The sequence below is a fragment of the Procambarus clarkii genome, chromosome 13 (genome assembly GCF_040958095.1).
Source record: "Procambarus clarkii isolate CNS0578487 chromosome 13, FALCON_Pclarkii_2.0, whole genome shotgun sequence".
Taxonomy (NCBI): Eukaryota; Metazoa; Arthropoda; class Malacostraca; order Decapoda; family Cambaridae; genus Procambarus; species Procambarus clarkii.
In genome coordinates this window covers 21,770,731-21,788,124 of record NC_091162.1, presented here as the reverse complement: position 1 = coordinate 21,788,124, position 17,394 = coordinate 21,770,731, and the positions used below count along the sequence as shown (strand labels likewise).

The 17,394-nt window shown below is 47.5% G+C and overlaps 1 protein-coding gene across 1 annotated transcript in view; it reads right to left on the bottom strand.

Moving 5' to 3' along the window:
- LOC123757085 (mucin-22-like) overlaps positions 1-17,394 on the bottom strand; it is a 66,548-nt gene that overhangs the window by 31,652 nt on the left and 17,502 nt on the right. The window contains exons 6-9 of the mRNA XM_069324009.1: positions 12,836-12,958; positions 4,552-5,324; positions 3,987-4,017; positions 3,510-3,677 (exon numbers count right to left, since the gene is read on the bottom strand). Of these exons, the coding sequence (XP_069180110.1) occupies positions 3,510-3,677; positions 3,987-4,017; positions 4,552-5,324; positions 12,836-12,958 (1,095 nt within the window). The remainder of the gene's footprint in view (positions 1-3,509; positions 3,678-3,986; positions 4,018-4,551; positions 5,325-12,835; positions 12,959-17,394) is intronic.

Genomic DNA, 17,394 nt, shown 5'->3' with positions numbered 1-17,394 from the left:
ACTAGTGGTCGAAGTAGTTATTGGGGTGGTGGTAGTTGTTGTCGAGGTAGTAGTTGTGGTGGTAGTTGTCGAAGTAGTAGTGGTTGAAGTTGTCGATGAAATGCTGGTGGTGGTAGTGGTCAATGTACTGCTAGTGGTGGTAGTTGTTGAAGTAGTACTTGTGGTGTTAGTTGTTGGTATGGTGGTTGTGGTGATCGATGTAGTGCTGGTGGTTGTATTAGTCGATGTAGTACTAGTGATTGTAGTGGTCGATGTACTGCCAGTTGGTGTAGTGGTCGATGATGTCTTGGAGGTTCTCCTGGTCGATGTAGTGCTGGTGGTGGTCGATGTAGTGCTGGTGGTAGTCGATGTGGTTCTGGTTTTAGTCGATGTCGTGCTGGGGGTGGTAGTAATCGATGTAGTACTAGTGGTGGCAGTTGTCGATGTAGTGCTGGTGGTGGTAGTGGTCGATGTAATGGTGGAAGTGGTCGATGTTGTGGTGGTAGTGGTCGATGTGCTCGTGGATAAAGTGCTAGAGGTAGTAGTTGTCGATTCTGGGCTTGTTGTGGTAGAGGTTATCGTTGTGTTGTGTTCTGTCTTGGTACAGCAGACACAACCTGGTGTACACGGAGATGTATCAAAATTGTTTCCACATTTAATGGCTGCCATCTCTTTAGGAATACATTTGGTTATGCATCTTTTCTTACCATGAATAAAATGGTGCTCGTCACTGTCGATAAAGTGACAAGTTTTATGTGTGGCACTAGTGGTCGAAGTAGGTATTGGGGTGGTGGTGGTTGTTGTCGAAGTAGTAGTTGTGGTGGTAGTTGTCGAAGTAGTAGTGGTTGAAGTTGTCGATGAAATGCTGGTGGTGGTAGTGGTTGAAGTTGTCGATGAAATGCTAGTGGTGGTAGTGGTTGAAGTTGTCGATGAAATGCTGGTGGTGGTAGTGGTCAATGTACTGCTAGTGGTGGTAGTTGTTGAAGTAGTACTTGTGGTGGTGGTTGTTGGTATGGTGGTTGTGGTGATCGATGTAGTGCTGGTGGTTGTATTAGTCGATGTAGTACTAGTGATTGTAGTGGTCGATGTACTGCCAGTTGGTGTAGTGGTCGATGATGTCTTGGAGGTTCCTTTGGTCGATGTAGTGCTGGTGGTAGTCGATGTAGTGCTGGTGGTAGTCGATGTAGTGCTGGTGGTAGTCGATGTAGTGCTGGTGGTAGTCGATGTAGTGTTGGTGGTTGTCGATGTCGTGCTGGGTGTGGTAGTAATCGATGTAGTACTAGTGGTGGCAGTTGTCGATGTAGTGCTAGTGGGGGCAGTGGTCGATGTAATGGTGGAAGTGGTCGATGTTGTGGTGGTAATGGTCGATGTGCTGGTGGATAAAGTGCTAGAGATAGTAGTTGTCGAATCTGGGCTTATTGTGGTAGAAATTATCGTTGTGTTGTGTTGTGTCTTGGTACAGCAGACACAACCTGGTGTACACGGAGATGAATCAAAATTGTTTTCACATTTAATGGCTGCCATCTCTTTAGGAATACATTTGGTTGTGCATCTTTTCTTACCATGAATAATATGGTGCTCGTCACTGTTGATAAAGTGACAAGCTTTATGTGTGGTACTAGTGGTCGAAGTTGTTATTGTGGTGGTGGTGGTTGTTGTCGAAGTAGTAGTTGTGGTGGTAGTTGTCGAAGTAGTGGTGGTTGAAGTTGTCGATGAAATGCTGGTGGTGGTAGTGGTCAATGTACTACTAGTGGTGGTAGTTGTTGAAGTAGTACTTGTGGTGGTAGTTGTTGAAGTAGTACTTGTGGTGTTAGTTGTTGGTATGGTGGTTGTGGTGATCGATGTAGTGCTGGTGGTTGTATTAGTCGATGTAGTACTTGTGATTGTAGTGGTCGATGTACTGCCAGTTGGTGTAGTGGTCGATGATGTCTTGGAGGTTCTCCTGGTCGATGTAGTGCTGGTGGTAGTCGATGTAGTGCTGATGGTAGTCGATGTCGTGCTGGTGGTAGTCGATGTCGTGCTGGGGGTGGTAGTAATCGATGTAGTACTTGTGGTGGCAGTTGTCGATGTAGTGCTAGTGGTGGTAGTGGTCGATGTAATGGTGGAAGTGGTCGATGTTGTGGTGGTAGTGGTCGATGTGCTCGTGGATAAAGTGCTAGAGATAGTAGTTGTCGATTCTGGGCTTGTTGTTGTAGAGGTTATCGTTGTGTTGTGTTGTGTCTTGGTACAGCAGACACAACCTGGTGTACACGGAGATGTATCAAAATTGTTTCCACATTTAATGGCTGCCATCTCTTTAGGAATACATTTGGTTATGCATCTTTTCTTACCATGAATAAAATGGTGCTCGTCACTGTCGATAAAGTGACAAGTTTTATGTGTGGCACTAGTGGTCGAAGTAGGTATTGGGGTGGTGGTGGTTGTTGTCGAAGTAGTAGTTGTGGTGGTAGTTGTCGAAGTAGTATTGGTTGAAGTTGTCGATGAAATGCTGGTGGTGGTAGTGGTCAATGTACTGCTAGTGGTGGTAGTTGTTGAAGTAGTACTTGTGGTGTTAGTTGTTGGTATGGTGGTTGTGGTGATCGATGTAGTGCTGGTGGTTGTATTAGTCGATGTAGTACTAGTGATTGTAGTGGTCGATGTACTGTCAGTTGGTGTAGTGGTCGATGATGTCTTGGAGGTTCTCCTGGTCGATGTAGTGCTGGTGGTGGTCGATGTAGTGCTGGTGGTAGTCGATGTAGTGCTGGTGGTAGTCGATGTCGTGCTGGGGGTGGTAGTAATCGATGTAGTACTAGTGGTGGCAGTTGTCGATGTAGTGCTAGTGGTGGTAGTGGTCGATGTAATGGTGGAAGTGGTCGATGTTGTGGTGGTAGTGGTCGATGTGCCGGTGGATAAAGTGCTAGAGATAATAGTTGTCGATTCTGGGCTTGTTGTGGCAGAGGTTATCGTTGTGTTGTGTTGTGTCTTGGTACAGCAGACACAACCTGGTGTACACGGAGATGTATCAAAATTGTTTCCACATTTAATGGCTGCCATCTCTTTAGGAATACATTTGGTTATGCATCTTTTCTTACCATGAATAAAATGGTGCTCGTTACTGTTGATAAAGTGACAAGCTTTATGTGTGGTACTAGTGGTCGAAGTAGTTATTGGGGTGGTGGTAGTTGTTGTCGAGGTAGTAGTTGTGGTGGTAGTTGTCGAAGTAGTAGTGGTTGAAGTTGTCGATGAAATGCTGGTGGTGGTAGTGGTCAATGTACTGCTAGTGGTGGTAGTTGTTGAAGTAGTACTTGTGGTGTTAGTTGTTGGTATGGTGGTTGTGGTGATCGATGTAGTGCTGGTGGTTGTATTAGTCGATGTAGTACTAGTGATTGTAGTGGTCGATGTACTGCCAGTTGGTGTAGTGGTCGATGATGTCTTGGAGGTTCTCCTGGTCGATGTAGTGCTGGTGGTGGTCGATGTAGTGCTGGTGGTAGTCGATGTGGTTCTGGTTTTAGTCGATGTCGTGCTGGGGGTGGTAGTAATCGATGTAGTACTAGTGGTGGCAGTTGTCGATGTAGTGCTGGTGGTGGTAGTGGTCGATGTAATGGTGGAAGTGGTCGATGTTGTGGTGGTAGTGGTCGATGTGCTCGTGGATAAAGTGCTAGAGGTAGTAGTTGTCGATTCTGGGCTTGTTGTGGTAGAGGTTATCGTTGTGTTGTGTTCTGTCTTGGTACAGCAGACACAACCTGGTGTACACGGAGATGTATCAAAATTGTTTCCACATTTAATGGCTGCCATCTCTTTAGGAATACATTTGGTTATGCATCTTTTCTTACCATGAATAAAATGGTGCTCGTCACTGTCGATAAAGTGACAAGTTTTATGTGTGGCACTAGTGGTCGAAGTAGGTATTGGGGTGGTGGTGGTTGTTGTCGAAGTAGTAGTTGTGGTGGTAGTTGTCGAAGTAGTAGTGGTTGAAGTTGTCGATGAAATGCTGGTGGTGGTAGTGGTTGAAGTTGTCGATGAAATGCTAGTGGTGGTAGTGGTTGAAGTTGTCGATGAAATGCTGGTGGTGGTAGTGGTCAATGTACTGCTAGTGGTGGTAGTTGTTGAAGTAGTACTTGTGGTGGTGGTTGTTGGTATGGTGGTTGTGGTGATCGATGTAGTGCTGGTGGTTGTATTAGTCGATGTAGTACTAGTGATTGTAGTGGTCGATGTACTGCCAGTTGGTGTAGTGGTCGATGATGTCTTGGAGGTTCCTTTGGTCGATGTAGTGCTGGTGGTAGTCGATGTAGTGCTGGTGGTAGTCGATGTAGTGCTGGTGGTAGTCGATGTAGTGCTGGTGGTAGTCGATGTAGTGTTGGTGGTTGTCGATGTCGTGCTGGGTGTGGTAGTAATCGATGTAGTACTAGTGGTGGCAGTTGTCGATGTAGTGCTAGTGGGGGCAGTGGTCGATGTAATGGTGGAAGTGGTCGATGTTGTGGTGGTAATGGTCGATGTGCTGGTGGATAAAGTGCTAGAGATAGTAGTTGTCGAATCTGGGCTTATTGTGGTAGAAATTATCGTTGTGTTGTGTTGTGTCTTGGTACAGCAGACACAACCTGGTGTACACGGAGATGAATCAAAATTGTTTTCACATTTAATGGCTGCCATCTCTTTAGGAATACATTTGGTTGTGCATCTTTTCTTACCATGAATAATATGGTGCTCGTCACTGTTGATAAAGTGACAAGCTTTATGTGTGGTACTAGTGGTCGAAGTTGTTATTGTGGTGGTGGTGGTTGTTGTCGAAGTAGTAGTTGTGGTGGTAGTTGTCGAAGTAGTGGTGGTTGAAGTTGTCGATGAAATGCTGGTGGTGGTAGTGGTCAATGTACTACTAGTGGTGGTAGTTGTTGAAGTAGTACTTGTGGTGGTAGTTGTTGAAGTAGTACTTGTGGTGTTAGTTGTTGGTATGGTGGTTGTGGTGATCGATGTAGTGCTGGTGGTTGTATTAGTCGATGTAGTACTTGTGATTGTAGTGGTCGATGTACTGCCAGTTGGTGTAGTGGTCGATGATGTCTTGGAGGTTCTCCTGGTCGATGTAGTGCTGGTGGTAGTCGATGTAGTGCTGATGGTAGTCGATGTCGTGCTGGTGGTAGTCGATGTCGTGCTGGGGGTGGTAGTAATCGATGTAGTACTTGTGGTGGCAGTTGTCGATGTAGTGCTAGTGGTGGTAGTGGTCGATGTAATGGTGGAAGTGGTCGATGTTGTGGTGGTAGTGGTCGATGTGCTGGTGGATAAAGTGCTAGAGATAATAGTTGTCGATTCTGGGCTTGTTGTGGTAGAGGTTATCGTTGTGTTGTGTTGTGTCTTGGTACAGCAGACACAACCTGGTGTACACGGAGATGTATCAAAATTGTTTCCACATTTAATGGCTGCCATCTCTTTAGGAATACATTTCGTTATGCATCGTTTCTTACCATGAATAAAATGGTGCTCGTCACTGTTGATAAAGTGACAAGCTTTATGTGTGGAACTAGTGGTCGAAGAAGTTATTGGGGTGGTGGTGGTTGTTGTCGAAGTAGTAGTTGTGGTGGTAGTTGTCGAAGTAGTAGTGGTTGAAGTTGTCGATGAAATGCTGGTGGTGGTAGTGGTCAATGTACTGTTAGTGGTGGTAGTTGTTGAAGTAGTAGTTGTGGTGTTAGTTGTTGGTATGGTGGTTGTGGTGATCGATGTAGTGCTGGTGGTTGTATTAGTCGATGTAGTACTAGTGATTGTAGTGGTCGATGTACTGCCAGTTGGTGTAGTGGTCGATGATGTCTTGGAGGTTCTCCTGGTCGATGTAGTGCTGGTGGTAGTCGATGTAGTGCTGGTGGTAGTCGATGTCGTGCTGGTGGTAGTCGATGTAGTGCTGGTGGTAGTCGATGTCGTGCTGGGGGTGGTAGTAATCGATGTAGTACTAGTGGTGGCAGTTGTCGATGTAGTGCTAGTGGTGGTAGTGGTCGATGTAATGGTGGAAGTGGTCGATGTTGTGGTGGTAGTGGTCGATGTGCTCGTGGATAAAGTGCTAGAGATAGTAGTTGTCGATTCTGGGCTTGTTGTGGTAGAGGTTATCGTTGTGTTGTGTTGTGTCTTGGTACAGCAGACACAACCTGGTGTACACGGAGATGTATCAAAATTGTTTCCACATTTAATGGCTGCCATCTCTTTAGGAATACATTTGGTTGTGCATCTTTTCTTACCATGAATAATATGGTGCTCGTCACTGTTGATAAAATGACAAGCTTTATGTGTGGTACTAGTGGTCGAAGTTGTTATTGTGGTGGTGGTGGTTGTAGTTGAAGTAGTAGTTGTGTTGGTAGTTGTCGAAGTAGTGGTGGTTGAAGTTGTCGATGAAATGCTGGTGGTGGTAGTGGTCAATGTACTACTAGTGGTGGTAGTTGTTGAAGTAGTACTTTTGGTGTTAGTTGTTGGTATGGTGGTTGTGGTGATCGATGTAGTTCTAGTGCTGGAGGTTCTTTTCGACACTGTGGCATTTGTATTAGTAACCTGTGTTTGCATTGTTGTGGTGGTGGTTGATTTTCTTCCTATAGATGTTGGTGATGGTTGTGGTTGTTTTGATGTTGTTGGTTGTGGTTGTTTTGATGTTGTTCGTGATCGTGATGGTTGCGAGGATGTTACTGATGGTGGTGGTCCAGTGGTTGTTGATGAAGGTGGTGGTTTTGAGGTTTTTGTTGGTGTTGGTGGTCTTGTAGTTGTTGTTGTTGGTGGTGGTGGCGGTCCTGTAGTTGCTGATGGTGGTGGTGGTGGTGGTCCTGTAGTTGCTGGTGGTGGTGGTGGTGGTCCTGTAGTTGGTGGTGGTGGTGGTGGTGGTGGTGGTCCTGTAGTTGCTGGTGGTGGTGGTGGTGGTGGTGGTGGAAGTGGTCCTGTAGTTGCTGGTGGTGGTGGTGGTGGTGGTGGTGGTCCTGTAGTTGCTGGTGGTGGTGGTGGTGGTGGTCCTGTAGTTACTGGTGGTGGTGGTGTTGGAGGTCCTGTAGTTGCTGGTGGTGGTGGTGGTGGTGGTGGTCCTGTAGTTGCTGGTGGTGGTGGTGGTGGTGGTCCTGTAGTTACTGGTGGTGGTGGTGTTGGAGGTCCTGTAGTTGCTGGTGGTGGTGGTGGTGGTGGTCCTGTAGTTACTGGTGGTGGTGGTGTTGGAGGTCCTGTAGTTGCTGGTGGTGGTGGTGGTGGTGGTCCTGTAGTTGCTGGTGGTGGTGGTGGTGGTGGTGGTCCTGTAGTTGCTGGTGGTGGTGGTGGTGGTGGTGGTGGTCCTGTAGTTGCTGGTGGTGGTGGTGGTGGTGGTGGTCCTGTAGTTGCTGGTGGTGGTGGTGGTCCTATAGTTGCTGGTGGTGGTGGTGATGGTGGTGGTGGTGGTGGTGGTGGTGGTGGTCCTGTAGTTGCTGGTGGTGGTGGTGATGGTGGTGGTGGTGGCGGTCCTGTAGTTCCTGGTGGTGGTGGTGGTGGTGGTCCTGTAGTTGCTGGTGGTGGTGGTGGTGGTCCTGTAGTTGCTGGTGGTGGTCTTGTAGTTGTTGTTGGTGATGGTTCTGTAGTTGTTGGTGGTGGTCCTGTAGTTGTTGTTGGTGGTAGTCCTGTAGTTGCTGGTGCTTCAGAAATTGTTGTGGATCTTGTACTTGTTGATGAGACCAGCGTCACTAAAGTAACAAAGACTAGTATTAATCAGCGTGTTCATTGTGGCCAAGAAAACTATGTAAATGTGCAAATATGTTCATAAATTTGTTAATATATTGACAGATGAGTAAATATTACAGCAGGTTATGCTGTAATTTTCATACACAGAATAAGAATTTATATATATATTTATATTTATAAATTTCGGTTAAATATGACCGAAAAAGTGAGATTAATAATTCTAACACGAATTTTCTCAATATTTCTTATGTTTCTTTTTACTGTCGACGGTAATTGAAAAATCAATTCTCCAAAATTAATTTTTATTTCTAGTCTGACGCGACGCTTGAATGCGTTTCGTAATAACTTATTACATTTATAATCCTTTTATATCACAAGTGATTCAACAAGAGGCTCACAACAGTCACTATACAAGGCACTTTACATCTATGGTGAGTCACACAGTTACTAGTCTTGCTGCACACCCACCTAACTGGGCGGCAGCTTTACAGTCATGTGCTCCACACCCACCCAACTGGGCGGCAGCTTTACAGTCATGTGCTCCACACCCACCCAACTGGGCGGCAGCTTTACAGTCATGTGCTCCACACCCACCTAACTGGGCGGCAGCTTTACAGTCATGTGCTCCACACCCACCCAACTGGGCGGCAGCTTTACAGTCATGTGCTCCACACCCACCCAACTGGGCAGCAGCTTTACAGTCATGTGCTCCACACCCACCCAACTGGGCAGCAGCTTTACAGTCATGTGCTTCATACCCACCCAACTGGGCGGCAGCTTTACAGTCATGTGCTCCACACCCACCCAACTGGGCGGCAGCTTTACAGTCATGTGCTCCATGCCCACCCAACTGGGCGGCAGCTTTACAGTCATGTGCTCCACACCCGCCCAACTGGGCGGCAGCTTTACAGTTATGTGCTCCACACCCATCCAACTGGGCAGCAGCTTTACAGTCATGTGCTCCACACCCATCCAACTGGGCAGCAGCTTTACAGTCATGTGCTCCACACCCACCTAACTGGGCGGCAGCTTTACAGTCACGTGCTCCATACCACCCAACTGGTCGGCAGCTTTACAGTCATGTGCTCCACACCCACCTAACTGGGCGGCAGCTTTACAGTCATGTGCTCCACACCCACCTAACTGGGCGGCAGCTTTACAGTCATGTGCTCCACACCCACCCAACTGGTCGGCAGCTTTACAGTCATGTGCTCCACACCCACCCAACTGGGCAGCAGCTTTACAGTCATGTACTCCACACCCTCCCAACTGGGCGGCAGCTTTACAGTCATGTGCTCCACACCCACCCAACTGGGCGGCAGCTTTACTGTCATGTGCTCCACACCCTCCCAACTGGGCAGCAGCTTTACAGTCATGTGCGCCACACCCACCCAACTGGGCGGCAGCTTTACAGTCATGTGCTCCACACCCACCCAACTGGGCAGCAGCTTTACAGTCATGTGCTCCATACCCACCCAACTGGGCGGCAGCTTTACAGTCATGTGCTCCATACCCACCCAACTGGGCAGCAGCTTTACAGTCATGTGCTCCATACCCACCCAACTGGGCGGCAGCTTTACAGTCATGTGCTCCACACCCACCCAACTGGGCGGCAGCTTTACAGTCATGTGCTCCACACCCACCCAACTGGGCGGCAGCTTTACAGTCATGTGCTCCACACCCACCCAACTGGGCGACAACTTTACAGTCATGTGCGCCACACCCACCCAACTGGGCGGCAGCTTTACAGTCCTGTGCAGCATTATCTACTGTCATTAAATTTTGGATATTTGGCTAAGTTTCCCGGCAGTACATCATTATGAATGAACTTACACATTTCTTGGACTCCATTGATGGTGTCATCTCTGAATTCCGCGGTTTTTCACATTCCATTATATAGTGACGCAATGTATGCGAATAGTTCTGCTGACAGAGTTAACATTTAGTTAGATCTACATCAGCAGAAGTTGCAAATTCCTAGCGTGACAGGAGTAAGTGGAAAAGCCCTAACATGGGTAAAGAATTACCTAACAGGCAGAAGCCAGAGTAAGAGTGAGAGTAAGGGCGACAAGTCACACTGGCGAACAGTAAGAAGTGGAGTACCTCAGAGTAAATGACATGTTTATAGTAGTTGAGTCTTGTATGTCAATGTTTGCGGATGATGCGAAAGTAATGAGACGAGTTGTGACAGATGAAGATTATAGGATCCTCCAAGAGGATTTGAACAAGTTGCAGAGATGGTCGAGTATTTGCTACTGGAGTTCAACACGAGCAAGTGTAAAGTGATGGAAATATGACTAGGTGACAGGTGACCAAAGGGACAATACAAAATGAAAGGAAACTATTTACCTGTGATGACTTGAGAAAGAGACCTCGGAGTGGATGTAACACCTATTCTAACTCCTGAGTCATATATAAATAGGATAACGACAGCAGCGTACTCTACGCTGCAAAAGTTAGAACATTTAGGAATGTAAGTAAGGAGGCATTTAGATCGCTTTACACTGCCTATGTGAGACCAGCCTTAGAGTATGCAGCCCCTCCATGGCGTTCTCACCTGAAAAAATACAGAAGGAAACTGGAAAAGTTCAGAAGTTTACGACGAGGTTTGTCCCAGAATTGCGAGGGATGGAGTATGAAGAACGACTGAATGAACTGAACCTGACGACGATAGAAAAAAAGGAAGAAGCAGGGAGATATGATAGAGACATATAAAATAATTAAGGGAATTGAGTGGAAATAGACAAAATGTTCACATTGAACATGAACAGAATATGGGGACATGGGTGGAAGCTTCAGACTCGGATGAGTCAACGATATTATAAAGTTTCCATTTAGCGTAAGAGTAGTGGGAAAATGGAGTGAACTAAAGGAGTAGGTTGTGGAAGCAAACTCTGTTCATAATTTTATAGGTCTATATCATGGCTTCAAGTTCTCTACAACAAAACTTGTGCTATGATTTTTACACGGAAGCAGGTAGTTCTTCGTCCCACCTTTGTCACTTTATGGCCATCCCCTTTTGTACAAAGATTATGCTAAGCCTTTGGGGTTAAACTTTGACACTCGTTTGTCTTGGTCAACCCATATCTCTTACCTCCGAGTTAAATGCTCTAAGGCCCTTAACCTACTTAAGATTTTGTCCCATACTTGCTGGGGAGCTGATAAGCGTACGCTCCTCTCTTTACATTCCTCTCTCGTCCTGTCTAAACAGAATTATGGTTGCCCTGCTTACTCGTCTGCTTCTCCTTCTACTCTTCGCCGTCTTGATGCTCTCCACCATACTGGGTTATGTCTCAGCTCAGCTGCCTTTCGATCGACTCCTACCCTAAGCCTGTACGTTGAAACTGCCATTCTGTTTCTACAGGATCGCCGTGATGCTACTGTCTTCGCTACCTTACACGGTCGCTACAACACCCTCAGTCTCGCTTATGTCGCACTTTGACCGTTACCCCACCTGTGGTCCCTGTTCCTTTTCACCACCTACCTTTTTCTGTATGGTTGTCTCGCTTGCAAGATTCTCTCTAGGTTCGTTGTTACTAATATTTCTCCTCGTGTCGTCCATCCTTGTCCCCATGGAGGGTCCCCCTTCCAAAGTTTTGTAAAACTTTGGCCCACGTGACTAAAGCTTTTCACCCTCCTACAGTTCTGAAACGCCTTTTCCTTGAACACTTTTCTTCACACTCTTGTTTCATTTCCGTCTTCACCGATGGGTCTAAGTCTGCAGACGGTGTAGGCTACTCTTTCGTTTTTCCTGACCATACTTATATGTGTCCCCTGCCTCTAAAGACTAGCATCTTCACGGCAAAACTTTATGCAATTTTTGTATGCTCTTCGTAAACTGCTTTTTCGCTGTCAATTTTTTTTGTTGCTGTAGTTGACTCTCGCAGTGCCCTCATGGCTCTAGAGTCCTCTTATCCTGTCCATCCTGTGGTAATCGAAATTGAACATTGGTTGTTTCTTATCTCCAGGAGGCTTAAGACAGTGCAGTTTTGCTGGGTTCCCAGCCATATTGGTGTGTCCTTAAATGAGCATGCGGACGCTGCCGCTAAGGAGGCTACCCACACTTGTCTTATCTCCCATAAAGGTGTTCCTAATTCCCAATTCTACCCGGTTATTCATGCCTCAATCCTTGCCCGTTGGCAGGGTCGTTGGTCTTGTGTTGCTGGTAAAAACTGCGTAGTCTTAAGAGTAGTGTGTCCCCCGTGGCCTTCCTCCTATCACCGTATTCGGCGGTTGGAAACGCTTTGGCGAGGTTACGTATTGACCATACACGCTTAACTCACTGGCACTTAATGGAGCGCCGCCCTGCTCCTTATTGTCCTAACTGTATTTTCCCTCTTACAGTCGCGCATATCTTTACTGAATGTCCTGACTTCCAGGACGAGCGTGTGTCTTGCTTCCTGACCGTCCTTCGCGGTCACTTTTCCCTCGATAGAATTCTTGGTGAATCGGATACCTTTGATATCGTTCGCCCTATGCGCCTTTGTTCCCGTATTGGCATCCTGAGTGATATTTAGAGCCCTCTGATTATCCCGCACATTTCATGGTGCTAAATAGCCTTCCCAGTTTGGTGCTTTCTTTTGATACTTACATACCGTCCACCACACAACACTTGCACTTATCGTCCACCACACAACACTTGCACTTATCGTCCACCACACAACACTTTCACTTATCGTCCACCACACAACGCTTGCACTTACCGTCCACCACACAACACTTGCACTTATCGTCCACCACACAACACTTGCACTTATCGTCCACCACACAACACTTGCACTTATCGTCCACCACACAACACTTGCACTTATCGTCCACCACACAACACTTGCACTTACCGTCCACCACACAACACTTGCAGTTACCGTCCACCACACAACACTTGCACTTACCGTCCACCACACAACACTTGCACTTACCGTCCACCACACAACACTTGCACTTACCGTCCACCACACAACACTTGCACTTACCGTCCACCACACAACACTTGCAGTTACCGTCCACCACACAACACTTGCACTTACCGTCCACCACACAACACTTGCACTTGCCGTCCACCACACAACACTTGCACTTACCGTCCACCACACAACACTTGCACTTATCGTCCACCACACAACACTTGCACTTACCGTCCACCACACAACACTTGCATTTACCGTCCACCTCACAACACTTGCACTTACCGTCCACCACACCAGCTTGCACTTACCTTTCGTCACACAACACTTGCACTTGCGTCCACTACAGCCGTTCTTCACCGTGGTCTCGCCCGCTGAACACCGCTTCCTGCAGGAACCTCCAAGCTCCTGGCACTTTTTCTTCAGCTTACACTCTGTGGGAGGAGCAGAATGTTTCTTAAATGGTCTTCAGCTTACACTCTGTGGGAGGAGCAGAATGTTCCTTAAATGGTCTTCAGCTTACACTCTGTGGGAGGAGCAGAATGTTCCTTAAATGGTCTTCAGCTTACACACTGTGGGAGGAGCAGAATGTGCCTTAGATGCTCACCGCCAAGTTGTTATAAGAGAGGAACATATGGACATAGGTGAAACATTTCATTGGTGTTGCCTCATAATACAAGTTTAAGAATGGACAAAAAAATTATTACATAATTTTTTTTTGATGTAATAACAACAAAAGGAAGACTTCACGTCAACGCCTACTTGGGTAAGCAAGGCGATTTCTGATTAGGCCTACTGTCTCGTGTGAGGTGGGCCTAAGTTAGGCCTATTGTCCCCCCCCCCCATGCAAGGCAAATATATATTAGACCTACTGGTCCCATTGTTGGAGGCTATAATTAGGCCTAATGGACAAATCGGGGGAATGTACCAGTTAGGCCTACTGGAACCATATTACCAAACCCGTATTTTTCCAGAACTTTTCTGAGTGTAAACTTACCTTATAAGGAAATAATTTGTGGCGTGATGTGAAACAGCTCAGTAAACTTGTTGTTACACAAAGGAGTGATTCATTGTCATCAAGAACATTGTGGTGTACCCAGCCTGGTCCAGAGTGTCCCAGCACACCTCACAACACTTGCACTTACCGTCCACCTCACAACACTTGCACTTACTGTCCACCTCACAACACTTGCACTTACTGTCCACCTCACAACACTTGCACTTACTGTCCACCTCACAACACTTGCACTTACTGTCCACCTCACAACACTTGCACTTACTGTCCACCTCACAACACTTGCACTTACTGTCCACCTCACAACACTTGCACTTACTGTCCACCTCACAACACTTGCACTTACTGTCCACCTCACAACACTTGCACTTACTGTCCACCACACAACACTTGCACTTACCGTCCACCCCACAACACTTGCACTTACCATCCACCTCACAACACTTGCACTTACCGTTCACCTCACAACACTTGCACATACTGTCCACCTTGCAACACTTGCACTTACCGTCCACCTCACAACACTTGCACATACCGTCCACCTCACAACACTTGCACTTACCGTCCACCTCACAACACTTGCACTTACCGTCCACCTCACAACACTTGCACTTACCGTCCACCTCACAACACTTGCACTTACCGTACACCTCACAACACTTGCACTTACCGTCCACCTCACAACACTTGCACTTACCGTCCACCTCACAACACTTGCACTTACCGTCCACCTCACAACACTTGCACTTACCGTCCACCTCACAACACTTGCACTTACCGTCCACCACACAACACTTGTGCATACCGTCCACCACACAACACTTGCACTTACCGTCCACCACACAACACTTGTGCACACGGTCCACCTCACAACACTTGCACTTACCGTCCACCACACAACACTTGCACTTACCGTCCACCACACAACACTTGTGCATACCGTCCACCTCACAACACTTGCACTTACCGTCCACCACACAACACTTGCACTTACCGTCCACCTCACAACACTTGCACTTACCGTCCACCTCACAACACTTGCACTTACCGTCCACCTCACAACACTTGCACTTACCGTCCACCACACAACACTTGCACTTACCGTCCACCACACAACACTTGCACTTACCGTCCACCCCACAACACTTGCACTTACCGTCCACCACACAACACTTGCACTTACCGTCCACCCCACAACACTTGCACTTACCGTCCACCTCACAACACTTGCACTTACTGTTCACCTCACAACACTTGCACTTACTGTCCACTACACAACACCTGCACTTACTGTCCACCTCACAACACTTGCACTTACTGTCCACCTCACAACACTTGCACTTACTGTCCACCTCACAACACTTGCACTTACTGTCCACCTCACAACACTTGCACTTACTGTCCACCTCACAACACTTGCACTTACTGTCCACCTCACAACACTTGCACTTACTGTCCACCTCACAACACTTGCACTTACTGTCCACCTCACAACACTTGCACTTACTGTCCACCTCACAACACTTGCACTTACTGTCCACCTCACAACACTTGCACTTACTGTCCACCTCACAACACTTGCACTTACCATCCACCTCACAACACTTGCACTTACTGTCCACCTCACAACACTTGCACTTACCGTCCACCTCACAACACTTGCACTTACCGTCCACTACACAACACCTGCACTTACCGTCCACTACACAACACCTGCACTTACTGTCCACCTCACAACACTTGCACTTACTGTCCACCTCACAACACTTGCACTTACTGTCCACCTCACAACACTTGCACTTACTGTCCACCTCACAACACTTGCACTTACTGTCCACCTCACAACACTTGCACTTACTGTCCACCTCACAACACTTGCACTTACCGTCCACCTCACAACACTTGCACTTACTGTCCACCTCACAACACTTGCACTTACCGTCCACCTCACAACACTTGCACTTACTGTCCACCTCACAACACTTGCACTTACTGTCCACTACACAAGACTTGCACATACCGTCCACCTCACAACACTTGCACTTACCGTCCACCTCACAACACTTGCACTTACCGTCCACCTCACAACACTTGCACTTACCGTCCACCTCACAACACTTGCACTTACCGTCCACCTCACAACACTTGCACTTACCGTCCACCTCACAACACTTGCACTTACCGTCCACCTCACAACACTTGCACTTACCGTCCACTACACAACACTTGCACTTACCGTCCACCTCACAACACTTGCACTTACCGTCCACCTCACAACACTTGCACTTACCGTCCACCTCACAACACTTGCACTTACCGTCCACCACACAACACTTGCACTTACCGTCCACCTCACAACACTTGCACTTACCTTTCCTCACACAACACTTGCACTTACCGTCCACCACACAACATTTGCACTTACCGTCGACTACACAACACTTGCACTTACCGTCCACCACACAACACTTGCACTTACCGTCCACCACACAACACTTGCACTTACCGTCCACCTCACAACACTTGCACTTACCGTCCACCACACAACACTTGCACTTACCATCCACCTCACAACACTTGCACTTACCGTCCACCTCACAACACTTGCACTTACCGTCCACCACACAACACTTGCACTTACTGTCCACCACACAACACTTGCACTTACTGTCCACCTCACAACACTTGCACTTACCGTCCACCTCACAACACTTGCACTTACCGTCCACTACACAACACCTGCACTTACCGTCCACTACACAACACCTGCACTTACTGTCCACCTCACAACACTTGCACTTACTGTCCACCTCACAACACTTGCACTTACTGTCCACCTCACAACACTTGCACTTACTGTCCACCTCACAACACTTGCACTTACTGTCCACCTCACAACACTTGCACTTACTGTCCACCTCACAACACTTGCACTTACCGTCCACCTCACAACACTTGCACTTACTGTCCACCTCACAACACTTGCACTTACCGTCCACCTCACAACACTTGCACTTACTGTCCACCTCACAACACTTGCACTTACTGTCCACTACACAAGACTTGCACATACCGTCCACCTCACAACACTTGCACTTACCGTCCACCTCACAACACTTGCACTTACCGTCCACCTCACAACACTTGCACTTACCGTCCACCTCACAACACTTGCACTTACCGTCCACCTCACAACACTTGCACTTACCGTCCACCTCACAACACTTGCACTTACCGTCCACCTCACAACACTTGCACTTACCGTCCACTACACAACACTTGCACTTACCGTCCACCTCACAACACTTGCACTTACCGTCCACCTCACAACACTTGCACTTACCGTCCACCTCACAACACTTGCACTTACCGTCCACCACACAACACTTGCACTTACCGTCCACCTCACAACACTTGCACTTACCTTTCCTCACACAACACTTGCACTTACCGTCCACCACACAACATTTGCACTTACCGTCGACTTCACAACACTTGCACTTACCGTCCACCACACAACACTTGCACTTACCGTCCACCTCACAACACTTGCACTTACCGTCCACCTCACAACACTTGCACTTACCGTCCACCTCACATCACTTGCACTTACTGTCCACCACACAACACTTGCACTTACCATCCACCTCACAACACTTGCACTTACCGTCCACCTCACAACACTTGCACTTACCGTCCACCACACAACACTTGCACTTACCGTCCACCTCACAACACTTGCACTTACCTTTCCTCACACAACACTTGCACTTACCGTCCACCACACAACATTTGCACTTACCGTCGACTACACAACACTTGCACTTACCGTCCACCACACAACACTTGCACTTA